We start from the raw sequence: 19321 nt of genomic DNA on the forward strand, positions 1-19321 counted from the left end.
CGTTCGCTCGAGCTGTACTAATAGTGACACAGTTTGAGCAGGACACCAATGATTGCAAAGAATTTGCTACTGCAGATGTCCAGAGCATAAATGCTCGCGGAAACACCCCTCCGCCCGCATCTTCTGCCAGTGACCCCTCGAAGCGATCGCGCAGCCAACAGGGCCAGTGTTACCGCTGCGGTTCACCTCGGCACAACGCATCTTCATTCCGCTGCCCCGCCAAAAACAAGCGGTGTCATGGTTGCGGTGTTATGGGTGATTTTGGCTCGGTCTGCAACAGATTTGCCACTCTTGTTCATGAACTAGACGACAAAAGTTTGATAACTGAAGGAGTATTGAGCATTCTTGCCGTGACGACATCCACTCGTCTCGCAATCTACGTATCAGTAGCAGTTGGTGAAACGAAGTTAACTTTCCTCGTGGAATCAGGGTCATCAGTATCAATTTTGACGCATGACCTAATTAGGCAGCACATTGAAGGTCAGCAGCTTTCAGCTGCTCGAATTAGACTACTGGACTATTCGAAGAAACCCATTCCAGTGTGCGGTTGCTTCTTTGCTGATGTGACGTACAATAACTGCACAACAAAGCTTCTTTTTTATGTCGTTGAACAAGGCACCTCGCTTTTGGGTAGTGATGCCATTAGGGCGCTCAGTCTTCAGATCAATGGGTCGTCACTACAGTGCCTTGAAACTACAGCGGTGCGTACTAACGCTCGGACGGAGCACACCGCAGTCATGACAGAGGCGGAGGAATCCATTCACCTTCCATCAAAATTAGTCGATGAGTTTGGCGCTCTTTTCAATCCAGGACTTGGCATCGCAAAGGGTTTTATTTATCGCGTCAAAACACGGTCGGCAGTCAAGCCAGTTGCTTCAAAACTCAGGCGCCTTTCACTCTCACTGCGGCCACGAGTCTCGGAAGAACTGCGCCGCTTGAAAAAAATGAATGTGATAGAGCGAATAGAGGCATCCGAGTTGGTGTCCCCCATTGTTGTGGTTGAAAAGAAAGATGGAGGTATCCGCCTTTGTGTAAATCTTCGACAGGTAAACAAAGCCATCGTAGCAGATAGCTTTCCCCTCATACAGAAGAGCTATTGCATAGTTTAGTGGGGGCAACCCACTTTTCCAAGCTTGACCTTGCATCACCTTACTATCAGGTCATGCTTCACCCTGAGAGCCGCGATTTAATGGCTTTTATAACACACTACGGCCTCTTTCGTTTTAAGCGTGTGTGTTTTGGACTCGCGTCGGCACCATCTGCTTTTCAGAGTATGATGTCGAAAATTCTGCAGGGCTGCAGCGGCGTCCTGTTCTATATCGATGACATCATTGTGTTTGGGAAGGGCAGAGAGGAGCACATGGCCAATCTTACCGAAGTGCTGAAGTGCATAAAAGAGGCAGGACTAATTGAACAAAAAATGCGTCATCAATACACCGGAGCTTGCGTTCTTGGGCCACAGGATCACCGCAAACAGTATTGTGCCGTTGAAGGAAAAGGTTGCTTTTATCCAAGACACTCCAGTGCTTACGGATCCAGCCAACCTTCGATCATTTGTGGGATTGATGGAATAGTATTCTGTGTTTATTGCCAATTTCGCTGACATGGTTGAACCAATGCATGTCCTGCTAAGAAAGGGGCAGCGATTAGTTTGGTCTGACGAGATAGACGCTAGTTTCAGAAAGACCAAAGGTGCGCTGGCATTTAGCTCTATACTGAGAATGTTCGATGAATCTCTTCCAGTCTTAGTGTCGACGAACGCATCAGAGTGTGGAGTTGGAGCAGTCCTACAGCAGGTGGACGGACATAAACTGCACACTGTCACTTTCGCGTCTCGAGTCCTTTCGCCAGCTGAGAGGAAATATTTGGAAGGAAAACGGGAAGCGTTGGCCCGTGTTTGGGCGTGCGAGCGGTGGCACGTGTACTTGTGGGGACGCCACTTCACGTTGCTCACTGATAATCAAGCCTTGGTGGCATTGCTTTCAACCCAAGGAACAGGATTGCGCCCCATGCATGCAGCTCGATAGACAGAGCGCCTACTACAACACAACTATACCATCAAGTACCGCAAGGGGTCGCAAAACCAAGTGGCAGACGCACTCTCATGCCTGCCCGCCTCGTCCTTCCAGGAAAAAGAAACGCTGTTTAACGACGTTGTATCAGTTTTCGAAATTCCTTCCTGCATTACCTGAGAACAGTTTGAGCAGTCCCAATTGCAAGATACAGCACTGCAACAAAGCAAAATTTATGTGCAATCGTCGTGGCCGGCACACAAATCGTTATCGGCCGAGCTTCAGCCATTCTTCAAAGTACGTGACGAACTTTCCATGGTAGACAATCTTATCTTGCGTGGCGAACGGCTTGTGGTTCCCACGTCACTCACGCAGCAGGTAATCACTGCAGCACATGAGTCGCATCCCAGAGCGATGCGAACAAAAGCGCAGCTCCGAGAGAAGTATTGGTGGCCGTGCATAGACCGCCAAGTCGAGCTAGCTGTCCAGATGTGTAGCATATGCCAGGAAGCAGACAAGGGCGTCAAGGTGCAAGCTACACTCTTGCAACCAGTCCCCTTTCCAGAGCAGCCGTGGCTTAAACTAGGCATGGATATTGTATGCACATTTGAGAGGGCACCCTACGATTGCAGACATACAATCACGCTTGTAGATTATTATTCCAAATGGCCTGAAGTGCATTTCTGTAGCGAGACGACAACCAGCCCAGTAATACGCTTCTTAGTCTCTGTGTTCATGCACGAAGGCTACCCAGAAGAGGTTATTTGCGATAAAGGTCCACAGTTTGATTTTTGGGAGTTGGAGGCATTTCTTCAAGATCGCGGCATCCAGGTCAAACATGCGTCCGTATACTAACCACAAGCAAACGGCCAAGTGGAGCGCTTTAACAAAGTATTAAAAAGTTTCATTCAAGTGGTGGTTCTGGAGCAGCGACCCTTGCGCCAGGTGGTAACAGAGTACCTGGGTGTTTACTAATGCACACTGCATGCTACAACGGCAAGGGCTCCAGCTCTTCTGCTACACGGGTGGCTGCCAAGAACTCGGTTGGATGTCGTCGGGCATCCATCGGTAACCTTCTTTAATGACCCTAACTCGGAACTCCGGCGCTTATGTGAGCGGGTAAAGCAAAAGCAACAGAGCAGCAAACGATACACGGACGCTCAGAGGGCTTAGAAAGAAACCAGAGTTGACGTTGGTGACTTTGTCAGAGTGAAGAAACCCACTACTAGATTTAAAGGCGACCTCGAATTCAGCCACCCAAGAGAAGTGATCAGCAGGAAAGGACCATCTTCTTTTCGCCTGGCTGATGGCAAAACGTGGAATGGATCCAAGTTCTCAAAGGTGCCACGAGCCTCCACCGCCCTTTATACGTGAGGAGGAAACGGTACTGCTGGGGGAGGAGGATCTCTGCCTACATGCGGGGGCCCCACCCCAGAGATAACTACCAGGACTTCAGCTGCTGCTCTTTCGGCTGCGCAGGCACCCATGTCTCCTGCGTACGCTGCGCAGGCACCTACGTCTCCTTCGCCTACGCAGGCGCACAAAGTCGCCTGCTGCGACGGAGTCAGCCGAATTTCCAAAAGCAGCCACACAGCATTGCAGGGTGCAACCACCAAAAAAGAGACTATCATCAGAGCGTTATGTCTACAAGGTGTAGCAACAGAATTTTTGCTAAGGTGAATGAAAGGGACGTATCCAGTGTGGTGGATTCGTTTTGTAAGTTCTATGATTTTGTAATACTAAATAGTTAAGTTCATTGTACACGTTGTATTTTTTGTATAGCATTTTTGCATATGTGCTAACATACTAACCAACTAAATCGCTAAATCATATAGCTGTTTTTAAGGAAGGTAATGTGTTGTATATTGCTCTATTTGGTTTCCGTTCTGCGATTACTGCTGCAGGTGGCGCCAGTATTGTTTATGTATATAAGCATGCACAAGTGGGAATAAAGGGGCTTTTGTTTCGATGGGCACTTAAGTTGTCTAGTCGTTCATTCGTTGGCGGCACACGCCGCCAGTACACATACCATATCATATATCACCACCGATAAAAGATGTACGTCAGCCTCATCTAACCTAAACCCACCTTGCCTTACAGAAAATTTTCAGCACCTACGGCATCTGCTAATGTCCGAAAACCTCAGCTCCTTGTCGGAAAGAGCTATTGATAGTTGACTCGTGTATATTTAGTTTGCGATATGGTATTATCCATACGTGTTTACAAAACATTTATCTTTCAGGGTATAATTTCTCACAGCTTTCCTATTACACTTTCAGTTGGTAGTCAGCACTTGTCATTGTCCACGTGACGCGCTCGTAATTCAACCCAATCCCAATCAGCCATTTTGGCTCAGTTGATCAAGAAACTCACAAGCACTCGTTGGTATAGCACGACGCCACTGGGAAATTCACACGGATTGCAAAAACAGGTCCTGCTCCTCGGATCAAAGTTGGGGCCACCGTCTTTCTGTGGCAGTCGCTTTACCATTTTGAGTGAATTAGGAATCTAGCGGTTGGTAGTGTGAGAGAAATTTTGTCAGCAAGCCGAAGCACATGAACACTTATTTCTGCAAATCAAATGCGCTAAATCTCGCAAGGCAGCGCAAGGATGGCAAGAGTCCCAAGATCGGTGACATTCATCGCCTTTTTATTGCTGCGGAGCGTTTTGAACGTACTCACAGGAGGGACACACTTCTACAAAATAACTACGTGTGTGGCACTGAAATTATATAAAGAATACATTTTAAATCACAAATTTTCTATATTGAGCTTTACAAACTTTCCTTCAGCGTGCATTTTTCTCTCCCGCCTGAAATGCAGCGTGTTTATAGAAAGTGTTCTATTTTCCTGTATTCCTTGATGAGCAGGGCTCAAAGTGTCACTTTGAACTACAACAAACAAACACCCAAGGGTGCCCTGTGGCACTGCATACAGTATTTTCCGAACGATTCTCAAGCCCAGACACTCCCCCGTGCGGTGACGATGCGGAATTCGAGCATGCGTTGTGAGGCTACGCTGCGGCCTCACAAAGTACGCAAGTACGAGGACCTGACCTGGCCATCCCTGGCCATCCAGATGAATCGTGGGAGGGCGATCAGGCTTAACCTGGCCGTCACTAAGTGAACTTAGCCAGGTGGCGTAGAGTTTACGCGTACCTGTTGTGGACAGAATTGTATCCAGATTTTGCTATCATACTGATAGCTCACCCCCCAATACTAACACTTGATGTTAACGTCACTGAATTCATAATGTGTTTTTATTTTACTGGCCTCACTGAATCATTACCGGACCATGGTTCAATTACAGAGGTCACGAAACTTGGAACGAAATGTGTCGAAAACCTATCGCCACAGGCATCAACGCCCGTCGATGACTGACACCCGACGACTAGGTGAGAAGTGAATAATAACCTAAACCAAAAGCTTAATATAGAGAAATAAACTTTATTTGGATCAGGCCCTTTGTACTTCAGCCCTAAGATAACTCTTTTTTGAATAGTCATAATTTTATAAAGGGTGCCCCATGTAACTCTAGCCAGAGTTTGAAAATATGCCGGAACACGTAATAATGACGCGGCGAAATGCATGTTACTCACCGTTGTCGGGAGTTAGCCAGATTATTTTTTTTGTGCTCTCAAATATAGTTTATTTATATACATTCAATTACCTACCTTTTCAAGAAACGAACATAAAAATTTCAATAAGAAAGTTGTAGATCGGTTTGCAAAATGTTCAATCTGACAGTTTTCTACTTTATATCTCTTAGGTATTAGTGTTTTTCGGCTAAATGTAAATGCCCGCGAAATACAAAAAAATTACCACGTGACAAACCCGCTTGCGCGTCAGTGCGCACGATGATTCAAGCACTCCCTAACGATCTGCTTACGAACGGCACGCTTCTCTCGCAACGGTTCATGACAGCGATAAGAAGTCACAGCGGTCACCCTTTTTGTGGCCGATAGCGAAACGTGTTCATCGTAAAGCCACTACCGTCGTTGCAGCCAAGCGGAGACAGCACAATGCAGCAACTGCTGTGGTCATTCGCACGTGGAACATTGCACTGCGAGCCCTTGAAGTGCGGTCACTGCCACTCCGCATGCGTCGTAACGCGAGTTGGTGTTCGCGTTCGCGGACCGCACGCGAAAAAATCTGAAATCGCGTGCAGTGATGGCGCCCCGCATGTGCCCCGCTAGCGCTGGTTTCGAGGCTACGGGTGGTGATGGCGGCCCACATGTGCGCGCAATTGCTGGTTTCGAGGCTACGGTGTCGCTGCGATCGTGCGTTGCGGTTTGCAGCAGGGCAAACGCTATTGTAAAGCTCATAAGGCGCGCGCTATGACCGCAACGTCAGCAGCGCTTGCAAACGATATTCTAAAACTCCTGATAAGAGAGCACTAAAATAATTGCGTGCACTGGCGCACGTGCGGGTTCGTTTCGTGATATTTTTTTGTATTTCTCGAGCATTTATAATTAGCGAAAAAATACTAATGCCTAACAAATATAAAGTTCAGAATTGTCTGACCGGACGTTTTGCAAACCGATCTACAACTTTATCATTGAAATTTTTTATCTATTTTCGTTTCTTGAAAAGTTAGTTAATTAAACATATCTAATTAGACAGTATCCAAGAACACAAAAATTTGTTTGACTAACTCCAGGCAATGGTAAGCAACATGCATTTGGTCGCGTCGTGATTACGTGTTCCGACATATTTTTAAACTCTAACTAAAGTTACCTGAAACACCCTGTGTATGCAAACGTAACTATAAACTAATTTACGATTTATGTTACAGTTGGGTAAATGACCAATTGCCCCATTTTTTTCCGCAGTGCCCTAAATGGGGGGGGGGGTGTATCCATGCGATCCATAGGGTGATCTGCTATTAGTGCTTGAATTTACATCGACGCATTGCCGGGTCAATGAGGCGTCGCTCACTTTTGCATGGTGCTTTTGTGCTTTCCACAGTTTATTTATTTGCTAATGTGATGTTCACTGGAGTGACATTTCAAAGCTTATCTAGCTCACAGAATGTCTGGATAGTCGCTCCTATGACTGCCGACTGCCTTCGCTGGCAAATGGTTGGTGTGTCTTCTTCCAATTTAGTGATGGCGATTGCAACACACTAAGCAAAGAGACTGTGTATACGCGGTTACCAATGCGATATTATAAAGACAGCTGTCACACTGCAGTAGTTTTCACGATTGAGCAACGTGAGTTTCCGTACAGTTATGCTATTGTGCTCGTGAACAGTTGTTTTACAGCTTCATCAGCAAATATTATGGTGCATATTGCAAGTACACTCTTTGGCTTATAAAACAATTTTGTTCCTTAAATCTTTGTGTTATTCTTCCCTTTCTCTCGTGCATGCAATTAGCGAGCCATAAAGTGCAATAGAATCGCGTATTTATCACGATATGTAAGAGGTCCGCAATAAAGAAAAAAACTTCATTTTGCGCCGTGTAGGAAAGATTCCTGACGTCGCTATCGCTTGCGGTTGTGATGTCATAGTTTTTATTTTTTGCTTGTTTTTAGTTGTCTTCTCCATAGATAAATGACGACGATTACACTGGATACATGGGCTTCTATGAAAGTTACGCTACTAGTTTACATTCACCTTCGTCTGACTGCCTTCGTTTCACCTTCGTTTACATTCACCTTCGTTTACATTCACCTTCGTCGTTTACATTCACCTTCGCCCAGATGGTGGCAACAGTCCACAGTTGAGGTGCTGACGATGCCATTCTCGACAACGTCCCCGTCTCTATCAACGCTACCAGGCCCATCAACTCCACTGCCGGTGACGAAGCTCATGGATACGCCAGTCGATGCCTGGCTTGGCTGGAGAGCATAGAAGAGTAAGTTTGAACTGTTTGCCACAAACTCTTTCGATCAGGCAGCCAAGCAAGGTGCAGGCATAACATTTTCAGTCAGCATAGACGAACGAGGCAAAAAGAATACAAGACTTTCTAGTTTCGGGTGGAAAAGGACAAAAATGGTGCCTAAGTTATGCGAAAAAATTTTAGTGCTACTATAGGCCAGTGAAAACCTAAACGCTGCACGAATTCCGATGTGGCTCAAGGGACTAATAAGATGATGAGATGATAAATGAATGGTTTATTTAGATGAATACACAAGGAAGGAGCAGCCAATTTGATCTTCTAAAAATGAATAAGAGGCAGTAGCATTTTTCTAGTCCTTAGAGATAAGCTGTTGCACCATAAACTGTTGGCAGAAAATTCTTCGTACAAAAAAAACTGTAGAAACATGCCATACTGATGAGCAAAGAAATCAGCACTTCAAAGAAATAAGCGCTGCAGCCGGAGAAGCACACAGAACGATTTTGAACTCCGTTGCAACTTATAGAGAAGCAGCATTTGCGGCTACCAGATGCAGCAGAAACTACACAGCACGGGGAAAGAGCTGCCGCATGTGGAGGACACCAAACCACTATGCGCAGGTTTGGAAATCATTTCTGGCCACACGAAACAGAAGCTGACAAAGAAAGTAGCTGCAGGAAGTATACGGCCAGAGACGTACTTTGCGGCAGCAATTTTCGTCTCACTGGGCTTAATATCAACTCGGTCAAAGTCGATTATAGACAGCCATATTTCACATTGAAGATCAAGCGGTGACTTGGAAGCTGGACACGGAAGGAAACTGTTGAAGAATCTTATAACTAGACTTAGCAAGAGTGTCTGAGAAGTTCAAGAAACCTCGTAACATGTCACTGACAGCGTTCTTTCATCATCAGGATATGACAGAAGTGTAACTTGTCTTGTCTTGTCTTGTCTCCTAGGAGATCTTGGCTCATACCCACATGGGGGATTGGCTACACTGTACCTCATAATAGATCATTTTTTACAACGCTTGCTAAAAATAATAAAGAGAAATTAGATAGGAACAATAATAATGTTCCTTTAAAAAAACGTGGAAAAATTGCAGAAGAATGCGATAAACCAGAATATAAAACAAATTAAAAAGAATGAGGAAGGGGGAGAAGGAATTGGATATATCTGGCAGTGCCACTAGCAGCGTATCCTTCCGGTTGCCTGAATGAATTTATGTAGCGCTGACAGAATAGCACTGTGGCCCACACCCAACTGACTGGCTCCAAAAGATAATAGGATGAATGTATTGACTGGCAATCCGAGCATACCAATCAGTCTTTCAAGAATTATTCGACGCAGTGAGGCAAAGCGGCGGCATGTGAGAAGAAAGTTATCTATTGTTTCCGGTTCATTGCAAACTACACATAGGTTAGTTAATGAAAATCCTGATTTGCTGAGATAAAAATTTAACAGAGGAACTCTACAGCGAAAACTTGTGAGGGTCACCTCACATTGACGGGAAAGGCATTTTGCGGTGTTCTATGTGAATTGCAAGTGCCGAAATTCTTCAGATTGTAGAAGCGATGTTTCGTTCATTTTTAAGATTAACAGGCGTTTCCACTCTGCGTTAGTAGCAACAAATGCGAAAAACACTTTTTCGTCCTTCAAGATGTCGCAGTTACACTGAACTTGACAGTCGCAAGACGACTGAGATTTATATGCCGCGTACAAAAAGTTTATGGCGGACAACTAAATCCTGCAGCCTAACCTTTTGCTGATACTTTCAGGGGACTCTGTCAACAAAATGATGGGAAGGGGTAAATGTAGCTGAAACCCAGCATCCCGGTAACCATCGTGCCGGCTAGGAGTGCTACTGTGACAATGTGAGCCAGTGCTGGCGGACGTGCAGTGCATGGAGTAGCAGAACGTCATTACAAAGATAAATGAACCTACCAAATGGTCCAGCCACATGCTCACCATGGTCAAAAAAAAAAAACAAGACAAAGTATCCATTTGCCTTTATTCAACGGCTCTGAACAGTGCGTTCCTTCGAGAAAACTGCCCAATGATAACTTCAAAAGACGTCTTTCCATGGCTGTCCCAATTGACTTTTTTTTAACATAAATGCGGCATCTGGATTTTGGCAAATCAAATTACCGAAAGAAAGTCCCAATATCTGCAGTATGGGTATGCCTTACGGGCGGTATCTATCCCTAAGAATGCCCTTTGGTACATGATCAGCCCCATAAACTTTTCAAGCTGCGATTCACTGAATAATGCACGACCTGCTCAATGTCACGATAGTTATGGTTGATACACTGGTCAGGGGAAAAAAAAAGAAGAAAGCTATCTTAAACCTGAAACTTTGGTTGACACGCTGCCGCAAGCATAACCTCTCACTTCACCTAAGAATGTGCACCTTCTTATAAATGTGGTTCGCCACTGGGGACACATCTACACGATTACAAGGTTCACATAAAAACTCAGAGCGCGTTCAAGGAATTCTGGAAATACACGAGCCCAAGAATTGTAAGCAACTGCAAACTTTTCGAGGAACAATTGACTTCATTCAGCGTTTCAACCCCAACATGTTCGTCATTACTAAACCGCCACTGCAAAAACATAAAGCGTCGTTTGGACAGAGAGACCGGCCAGTTTTGCAGCACTGCGGCGCGCACTAACGCCAGCGCCAATTTCGGTTTTATTTTTCAATTTAAAGAAGGCAGTGGTGCTTTCTTTCGATGCCGATCAGTAAGGCGTTGAAGCTGCATTACTGCAAGGTGGCTATCCTGTCACCTATTGCTGATGATCCCTTACAGTAGTGCCACAACGCTATGCGCCAATTGAACAAGAAACGATACAATAGTTCACGGATGCGCTAAGTTTCATGAGGTTCAGCCAGGTGGACGACATCATCAAATCAGATCCCCAGCTTTCGTACTAATATTCAACAAGCCTTTGCATCAACACCTTCTCCGTTTGCAGCGCATGTGCCTCAGCCTACATAATCATCATCATCATCACCATTATCATCATCATTAGCAGCAGCAGCCTACATCCACTGCAGGACAAAAGCCACTCCCATGTTCCGCCACTCAACTCGGTCCTGTGCTTGCTGCTGCCAATTTATACCCGCAAACTTCTTAATCTCTTAACCTCCCTCATGCCTCAGCTTACAACGTTATGCAATAACATAGTGGCACAAAGTTAGTAAAGGGCAGTTCCTGGCAGAAGCTTTATTAGGCTTTTCCAACAAAAGTGAACTAAAATTGACGGCACGTTCCCCTAAAGGACACCATGTGTAGATGGGAAGCAGTAGACACTAACGCTAACACTGGCGGCGACGTAGGCGCTGGCGCTCACCGCGGCGTTGAGCAGGAGTGAAACCAAGGGAGGTGCAAACATGCAATGATAATTAAGAGACAGTAGGATTTGGGCGAGTTCGTGGAACATGATAGAGAGTGCTTAGAAGTGCATATGACAGGCGGGGATAGAAGATATATATATATACAAAACAGGGTGCTAAACTGTTGACAATTTATCTCTTGAGAAAGTCTTTGCTTTTATGGACTCACCAGCCTGCACCAGTCTTGCGTGAAAAATACTAATATTGCCCAGGTACATCCCACTGCCAAGCAACTTTTCATTATCAGTGAGCACAACATAATGGGTGCTATCACGATCATTATTTAATGAACATGTGTTTCCTGCCTCAATGATCTCGCATGTTCTGATCTCGCATGATCAGATCGCATGATCAGAATGATCTCGCATTCCTGCGTGTTGCATATATAGTGCAATTTGAAAACTTTGGCCTGCACCCACACATGCTGCAATGAACAAGCAGCCACACTTGTTTGTAGTCGTCAATATTGTACAGATCTTCCTTCAGCGTCCCATTTAAATGGCGACCTGTTTTGCTGAAGTAGTATTTTTCACACAATAAGGGCAGCTGACACAACACATTACAAATGCAGTGTATAAATTTAGAGCATCTGACTGTGGGTCTTGGGGGTGGAACGGACAGTCTTCACAGGTGATTCAATTTTTTAGGAGCCGTAAAGACCACGCTCACAATAACACGCTGTGCCACTTTCCTCAGTTAGTGCCCAATCATGTGCGTATACTTGATTACGGCGACAGCTTGTCTCGCTGAGACATGTTGTATTGCGCTAGCGTTCACTTTTGCCTGAAGTTCACGGAGCAAGAGATACTTGCACGTGGTCAAGGTGATCAGCCTTTATCAACCCTGACGATTACTCAACAAAGCTTTCAGCTATCTTGGGGACACAGGAGTTACACAAAGCATTGAAGAAACAAGATTTGGCGATACCTCGCTCAACTAACTTGAAATGCGTGCAATGAAATGGCAAAACAGGCTTATTTCCACACGGATGATCATGTGCTAGGAAAGTTTCAGAGTATTGTCTGAACCACTTGGAATGTACGCTATCCAAAACAATAATTATGTCGAGGTGTCTTATCTAGAATAGCAGTACTGCAAAAGCTTACCATGAAGTTATACACCATGTTTTCCTCTAGTCCGCGCACCGTGAAACATGGTTGCATTTCATGGTCCCTTGCAGAGCACATGGTGTCGTTGATCAATATCCGAATAGGTTGGTAACTTGTTTTTGCCTTCCAGTATTGCAGCTGGTAGTGTTCCAGAACACCGGCTGGAGGATAGGGAGCTTCCCACGTGAGCAATATGCTGTCTTGAGAAATCAGATCGTAGTCCAGACCTCCAGGAGCGCGCGGAGCTGAGTTAAAGAGATTTACGGGCACTCATGACGACAATATTCCGAAAAAAAATGCACTTAGCAACACTTCACATGCTAAGCAAAATAGATTAGGTGAACCCCTATTCAAATTCTTATTTATTCGCTATTAAAGGCATGTGCGTTTTTCAAGCTGTTATACTGAAAAGAATGGTGGAAGAACAGGAAGGAATCAAACAGAAAGGGAAAAGGCCGGTAGGTTAACCAGGAAGACTGGCTACCCTACACTGGGGGATTAAGGAAGGGGGCAAGGAAGATGAGAAAGGGAAAAGAGGGAAGAGAAGGAAAAGAAAAAGGTAGAGACAGACAGCAAATTCACTGCAGCGTGTATAACTCCACTTAAAGTCAGAGGCACCCCAACAAACCCGCCGTCCACAAGGCGTTGACTGCCTTGTGGACTGTCGAGTAATGTGAATGGTACTGTAACAGCACCAGCACCGAAGGTGGTGGATCGCAATGCGTTAGCAAGTACTTGTCTCTCTGAGGCGAATCGATGACAGTGACACAGGAGGTGTTCAATATTTTCGTTCATGTCACAAACATCACATACCGCACTGTCAGTCATTCCGATTAACAAGGTATATGCTTTGACAAAAGCGACTCCCAGCTAAATGCGATAGATAAGCGAAGCTTCGGGTCGATGTGGTCAGGGTGGAGGCTGTAGTTGTAGTGAAAGGGCTCATGTAGTCTGGTGCGTCATGTTTTTGGTGTTTCCCTCAGTCAGTGTGAGACTGCGGGCCAGTTCTGCATCACAGCGTCCGTTCTTGAGAGATTCTTTACCTCGAAAATCACCAGAGTTGGCCTTTAAAGGGTCTGTTTACCGCTCGAAAAAATTTTTCTGATTGTGGCGCAAGTGAAAAAATCGTTCATTACGTCGGTGGCAACGAGCATGCTTTCGTGGCAGAAAAAAAGAGAAATATAATTTTAACTTGATGCTGGAAGTCAATGCAATGTGACCACTAGCGCCACCCAACAGCGAACGTGGTCAATCTTGACAAATTATTGCTAGGACAAAAAACTTCGCAGGTAGACTTATTTCGTTTGAAAACAAACATGTTTACCCTGAAATTGTATTTTCTTCATTTGAGGCAGCTTTGCGTTGCGCAAGAGACCAATTTTTGTTTTGTTTTTCTCACGCGTTCAAATAGGTGCCTAGTGGTGCTGGCAGCGGTGTGTTCACGTGCCTGCCTGCAAACGGTGAAGAAACGCCACCACGACGTCCGCCGCCGCTCATGAGAACAGAAAAAACGTGTGTGCGTGCCTAAAGCAACCGCTGAGTTATTTTTTTATTAATAACCAAACTTGGTGAAGCCTGCAAAAACCGCAAGCGTTTTCAGTTTCTAGCTTTTATCGGCACCGACCAGTGTTGTGAGCATTCATCCCACCATTGAAAGGAGACATAACATGGACAGAAAAATTGTGTTTAAAATTTTTTTATGCACTTTCCAGAGAAACCGCTGCAACGTTAGACACTTTACATAGTATGCTTCCAATTGCGACACAAAACAGTAGAGCAATGAAGGACGGTAGACAGTCATTTCAACTACCATAGGACGACTTGACAAAAAATATACACATGACCAGATGAAATTATAGGCTTTTCGTGCCAACGAAGTATTCTACCACAAAGGCACGCTGGGGCTCGCAACTTCATAGCGGAAATACAATATGCAGGCGTAATGTATGCGGTGAACCTGTTTGGATCTTTAAGGACGTTTTGCAGTGTCTAAAACCAACACTCTTACAACCCTACAAAAACATTTTTACACGCATCCCAACACTTACACCAATGATTGTTGCCATTTGCCTAGCATGCTTATTATGGGGTGTTTCGAATGGCTGAAAAAAAAGCGTGAAAAATAAAGTTTACCGCTCAAAGAACGTGCAAGTCTGGATTAATTGGCACCAAATATTATGCACAAGACAGCATATTGTAAAACACGCCATGGACAAAGTGTTGTGACTTTATAGCATTCCTCTGACCATCTGGTATATAAAACCATATAGTATCTTGATTCAGCATTCTTGCCAGTGGGGATATTTGTCTTTCATATAAACTAGCATTCTATATTAGAAAAATAAGCGTGAATTTACTGCATTCTTGAAGGTTGTCCAAAAACAGACACATATATAAAGCTTGCTGAAGATCGAAACGATCTTTAACTAGAGAGTGCCAGTAATTATCTGTCATGCTGTGGTATGGGCCATTGGCGTTTCGATTACTCAAAACACTGTTGACTCCTGAATATGGAAAGAAGTCTACATTTAAAGGCTCGTTTTCTTTGTTAGGCACGATAATAAAACTCTGTAGGCCTGATAAAATTGCTTTCATCCGTTTCCCTCAGTAAATGAATTAGTTTAATTAGCAAGGCATGCACAGTGAATGATCTTAGCCCCCGGAGTGGGTTTCACCAACATTTGGAAGAACCAACTAACCAACCAAATGACGCAGATTGAATGTGCACTTAGTATCTCCTGGCAAGTCAGGGGGCTCACAAAGAGTGTTTTAGTTAGGACATAGCCCCTTGAAGTCTACTTGAAAAATGAAAGCATACTTACTCCAGAATGGCTGACGATTGGGCTTTGTGATTTACGATGCCAAGTTTAGATTCCACAAACAAGACAAGGACTAAAAGAAGAGACAACGACACACAGAGCATGAACTTTTGTTGATAGTTTGCCCTCTGTGCATCATCCACTCTTGTTTAGGTTCATGTCTTATTGCGCAATGAAACTTAGCACGCTAAACCTACTTTTTGCAAATTTTGAATTGGTAAAGTGTGCTTGACTTCCTGAAATTCTTTCAAGGACACAAACTGTTTTACAGTGTAGAATAAACAATCACTTTAACATGTTTAGCACAGAGTGTAACGAGCCAAATAAGTACCAGGCGTCACACAAAGTGAATTGCCCAATGGATAGTTGTTTAAAGCTTTTAACCTATTGAAAAAAGTATCAGCCATAAGTATTCATCGTCGTCAGGCACAGCATGGCCGACTGTGAATCGAATGTGCTTCCTCGAGCGCTGCCGAGCAGGTGGCCATCTCCACCGTTCTCCTCAATCAAAAGAGGCGAATCTATTCAATCACTCCCAGACAGCCATTCATGCTTTCATCATTGGCGCAATCTCCCAGGAACAGCACCGTATCCTCAGTGCACAAGACATCATTATTCACATCTTAATGTTGTTGACATCTGGCATGGGATATTTTGAAAGAGCCCCCACAAACCTCCACAAGCTGACCCACTCCGACGCTAGGCCTGGGGATCCGCGTCTGCGGAGGTTCGCCCCAGCTTACGGCGCAGGACAACGGACATTAATTATTCAGAAAAGATGAGATTTCACAGCACTTCTAACTTGGCAGCAGCGTTGTACCCCCATTTTTACAGAAAACTACACAGAGCCCAGGTGAGGCTTAGAATCCTACAAAAATGATTCATGTTGAAATGTTTTGTTTCATAAAACATTTCTCGAAGCTTGTATCGTCATTGTGGATTGCCAGCTAGCTTACAGCACATGCTTTTGCAATGACAGTCGTTACTGGGTAATAATCAAGGCGAGCCTGTCAAAAGACGCACTACCATCAGAAACCCCAACAAATGGCACCAGCTTTGTGCCATCCATAGAGCCCCCGATACGTCAGTTATTCTCAGCGCGCCCGTCCCAACATAGGAAGAACCCACTGCCCGCTAGTCAGGTCTCTTAAGATCCTCAGTGAGACTTTACCATTCATCGATTCATCCATGCATCCTTCAGGCACAGCATCAATAAAGTCCACATTATGCCTAAGGGATGTATAGCTTCGACCAGAGAAGAAAAATAAATAATGGCATAGTGGGTGCTCTAGTACTTAAAATTGCTTACCTTGTAATTTGTGTAATAAGCTATGCACCTAATAAACAAACTTCTGTGAGCATGCTGTAGCCTAATACCTAACGTATGAGTTTAGTGCAACTTTGCAGATATAGGAATAAAAATATTACCCCTATATTAATATAATTACCCCTATGTAAACTTACGAGCAATAGGCGTTGTGAAGTTGGTGGAGGCGAACATTTGCGAACGGCCAGCAGCATTCTCGGCATACACCTTGGCTCGGTATCGAGTGTACGGCAGCAGATCCCGGTAGGTTATCGAAGTCGAGTTAACCGTGGTTTGTCGCAGCTTGTTCTCCCAATGGTCAACGCTGTCGATTTCCACATAGTACGATGTGATGGGCCCATTACGTAGTCCGCAGGGTACCTCAGCCCACGTTAGCGTGTCCAAGCTCCGTGAAATATTTGCATAGTGCAATTGAGTTGGCACTCCTTCTGGAACTGCATTAAAGGTATCAAATGACTGTTTCCTGAGCACGTTTTTGTGGCAGCAAATAAAATTAATAAACACACTTACGACAAATAGAGAAAATGTTACAGTCAATTGTTTTTTTTCTCTTAAATTAATTAAAATAAAACGTTTTTCAGTTGAAGCAATCAGTTGCACAAAAAAAAGAGTAATATCACGCTGTCCTTTTTTCATGTATCAACTGTTCACAACCTGTAAAATGCCCTGACAAATTCTACGTAGCCTGTTAGTAATAGCCCATCTGGCGTAAAAAGCCCTATTCAATCGAAGACAAAAAAGAAGGATAATCGTGGATGAAACATAGTTATAGTACTGGTTGCATGGCACCACGGCTTCTGGCCTCACAGTTTAAATTACCAGAATCATAGACATGGTTTACACAGTTACGAAACGTGATATACAAATGAACGTACAGAAGGCGGTATTACAGACCAAAGCTTTAGGGAGACCTCCCATTCCTATCTGCTTCAAAGAGTACCAACCTTAATGCAGGGATAAATTTCTTCAGCTTTCTCCTTTTGCGAAATTTAACAAAGCACAGCCAGAGGGTGCTAGAATGGTGCGCCATGCCTGTCAGATTGAAGCCAACTCACTATCTTGCTCTGTGTCGAACGTTGCATTCATCTCTGGGCCGTACTTGACCGTGAGGGCTGCCACGGATAAAAAATAGTTGGTGTATGGACGCAGCGGCATCAAGTCCAGTCTGTGGTGCATCGGCGATGCCAGGATTGTCGTGTCCAGTTGGTTGAGTGCGTTACAGCTGCGTATACGGGACGCGAGGGGCCTGTAGACGACGCGATAGGCCCGGATGATGCCGTGCTTTTGTTCGGGTGGACTCCAAGAGACAGTGACGTTGCGAGGGCCACTTTGAAGGAGCTTTACGTTGACCACCTCGCCAGGAGCTGCATGGAAGAGAGACAGAAATGTCACGATGCACGTGCGAAGGCACAAGAACGAATGAAAAAAGATAACAGGGCGATAACAGAACCGTTGGATGGCCACGCTTTAGCGCGAGAGCGTAAATGAGGGTAGGCTAGAACAAGAAGCTTAGTCTTGTTTCGAGCATAATCACGATCATTTAGCATCACCATCATCTCAAACACCATCAACACCACTATATAGCATAATCACAATTCTTATTATAATTTACCAGCAAATCATAATTTCGAGCATCATTGTGCTTTAGTTTTATTTATTGCTTCATTCTCTCCTCTCTCTTGTCACGTGACCTGCGTAACACTGAACAAAGATGCAGACAACTAAGACTCTACCATTGTTAGACAGACTCACCTTTATCAGGCACCGCACTCATTTGAATGTTGTATCTGACTAAGACCTTGCTAAAACAGCTCAATGTAGCGAATGATACAATTTGCATTGTTGTATTGCTATAACTGTTATTTTTCCTGACTGGCAGAACGAAAGGTGAGGGACGAAAGGGCTTAAAGGAAAGCATACAGGGAATACTATAGTGCACTGGGTGTTCTCTTGTAGTGTTCTACTTGCAACCATCGTTTGATGACGCTTGTAAAAGTCCTACCACACCGATAAGGAAACTCAAAATAATTTAGTGAAACCTCTTCATGGCATTTCGCGTGTACGCTTTAAACTCTAGTAATTCTAGCTATCTGTACCTATTGTTTGTTTAATCAAATAAAACTACCTTATGGGCCCCCAGAAGCATTGTGGAAGGGGGGCAATACCATATAGAATTTTTAAACATGTATAGGGTAGAACAAGACAAAGAAGTATATGAGAACAACTTAAAAATGTTACTGTAATAGAAGTGGGAGCGCATTATCAGATCTGCTTGTATTATATGCTATACAGCAAATAGAGGTAGAGAAAAAATACACTTTGAATCAAGACAGATAATTTACACACTAAGTTTTGACACAGTTATTTGCAAACTATGTAATTACAGAATGAACACGACCTAAGGTTGCTAATGCAAAAAAAAAATGTGTAACGTAAAATTTCATACAAATGCCAATGAAGGCTATGAAAAAAAACTAGGAAATAGTAGTGGTATGAAACGTCATTTTTGGAACTGTTCGTTTAATCGATGCCTGAAGCTTTTTTTTGGTTATTCTCGAAATCAGCGGCATTAGAAAGGTTATTCCCAAGGTTATCTTGAAGAGTGGAAAAGTTAAATGAATGAGCTTTTTCGTAAATGTGCTTAAAATTAAGCTAATTATGCAAACATTGTGACCTATATATGGTGAAGTATCAAACTGCTATGATGAAGGTATCTATATGTATTTATGAAACAATGATAGCAGGGTTATATGCCAATGTTTGTGCAAAGGATGAAGAGGCAAGCCAAGTTGATTTGCGTAAGGCTTTTGTTACAATAT

General features: G+C 44.1%; 1 protein-coding gene across 3 annotated transcripts in view; it reads right to left on the bottom strand.

Annotated features, from left to right (window-relative positions):
• Window positions 1-19321, bottom strand: part of LOC119181596 (receptor-type tyrosine-protein phosphatase T) — a 224056-nt gene that overhangs the window by 96835 nt on the left and 107900 nt on the right. For all 3 annotated transcript variants that reach the window (XM_075875913.1, XM_075875912.1, XM_075875914.1), the window contains 3 exons: window positions 17558-17866; window positions 16640-16936; window positions 12354-12601 (listed from right to left, as the gene is read on the bottom strand). In XM_075875913.1, the coding sequence (XP_075732028.1) occupies window positions 12354-12601; window positions 16640-16936; window positions 17558-17866 (854 nt within the window). The remainder of the gene's footprint in view (window positions 1-12353; window positions 12602-16639; window positions 16937-17557; window positions 17867-19321) is intronic.

This window comes from Rhipicephalus microplus, chromosome 10 (genome assembly GCF_043290135.1).
Source record: "Rhipicephalus microplus isolate Deutch F79 chromosome 10, USDA_Rmic, whole genome shotgun sequence".
NCBI lineage: Eukaryota > Metazoa > Arthropoda > Arachnida > Ixodida > Ixodidae > Rhipicephalus > Rhipicephalus microplus.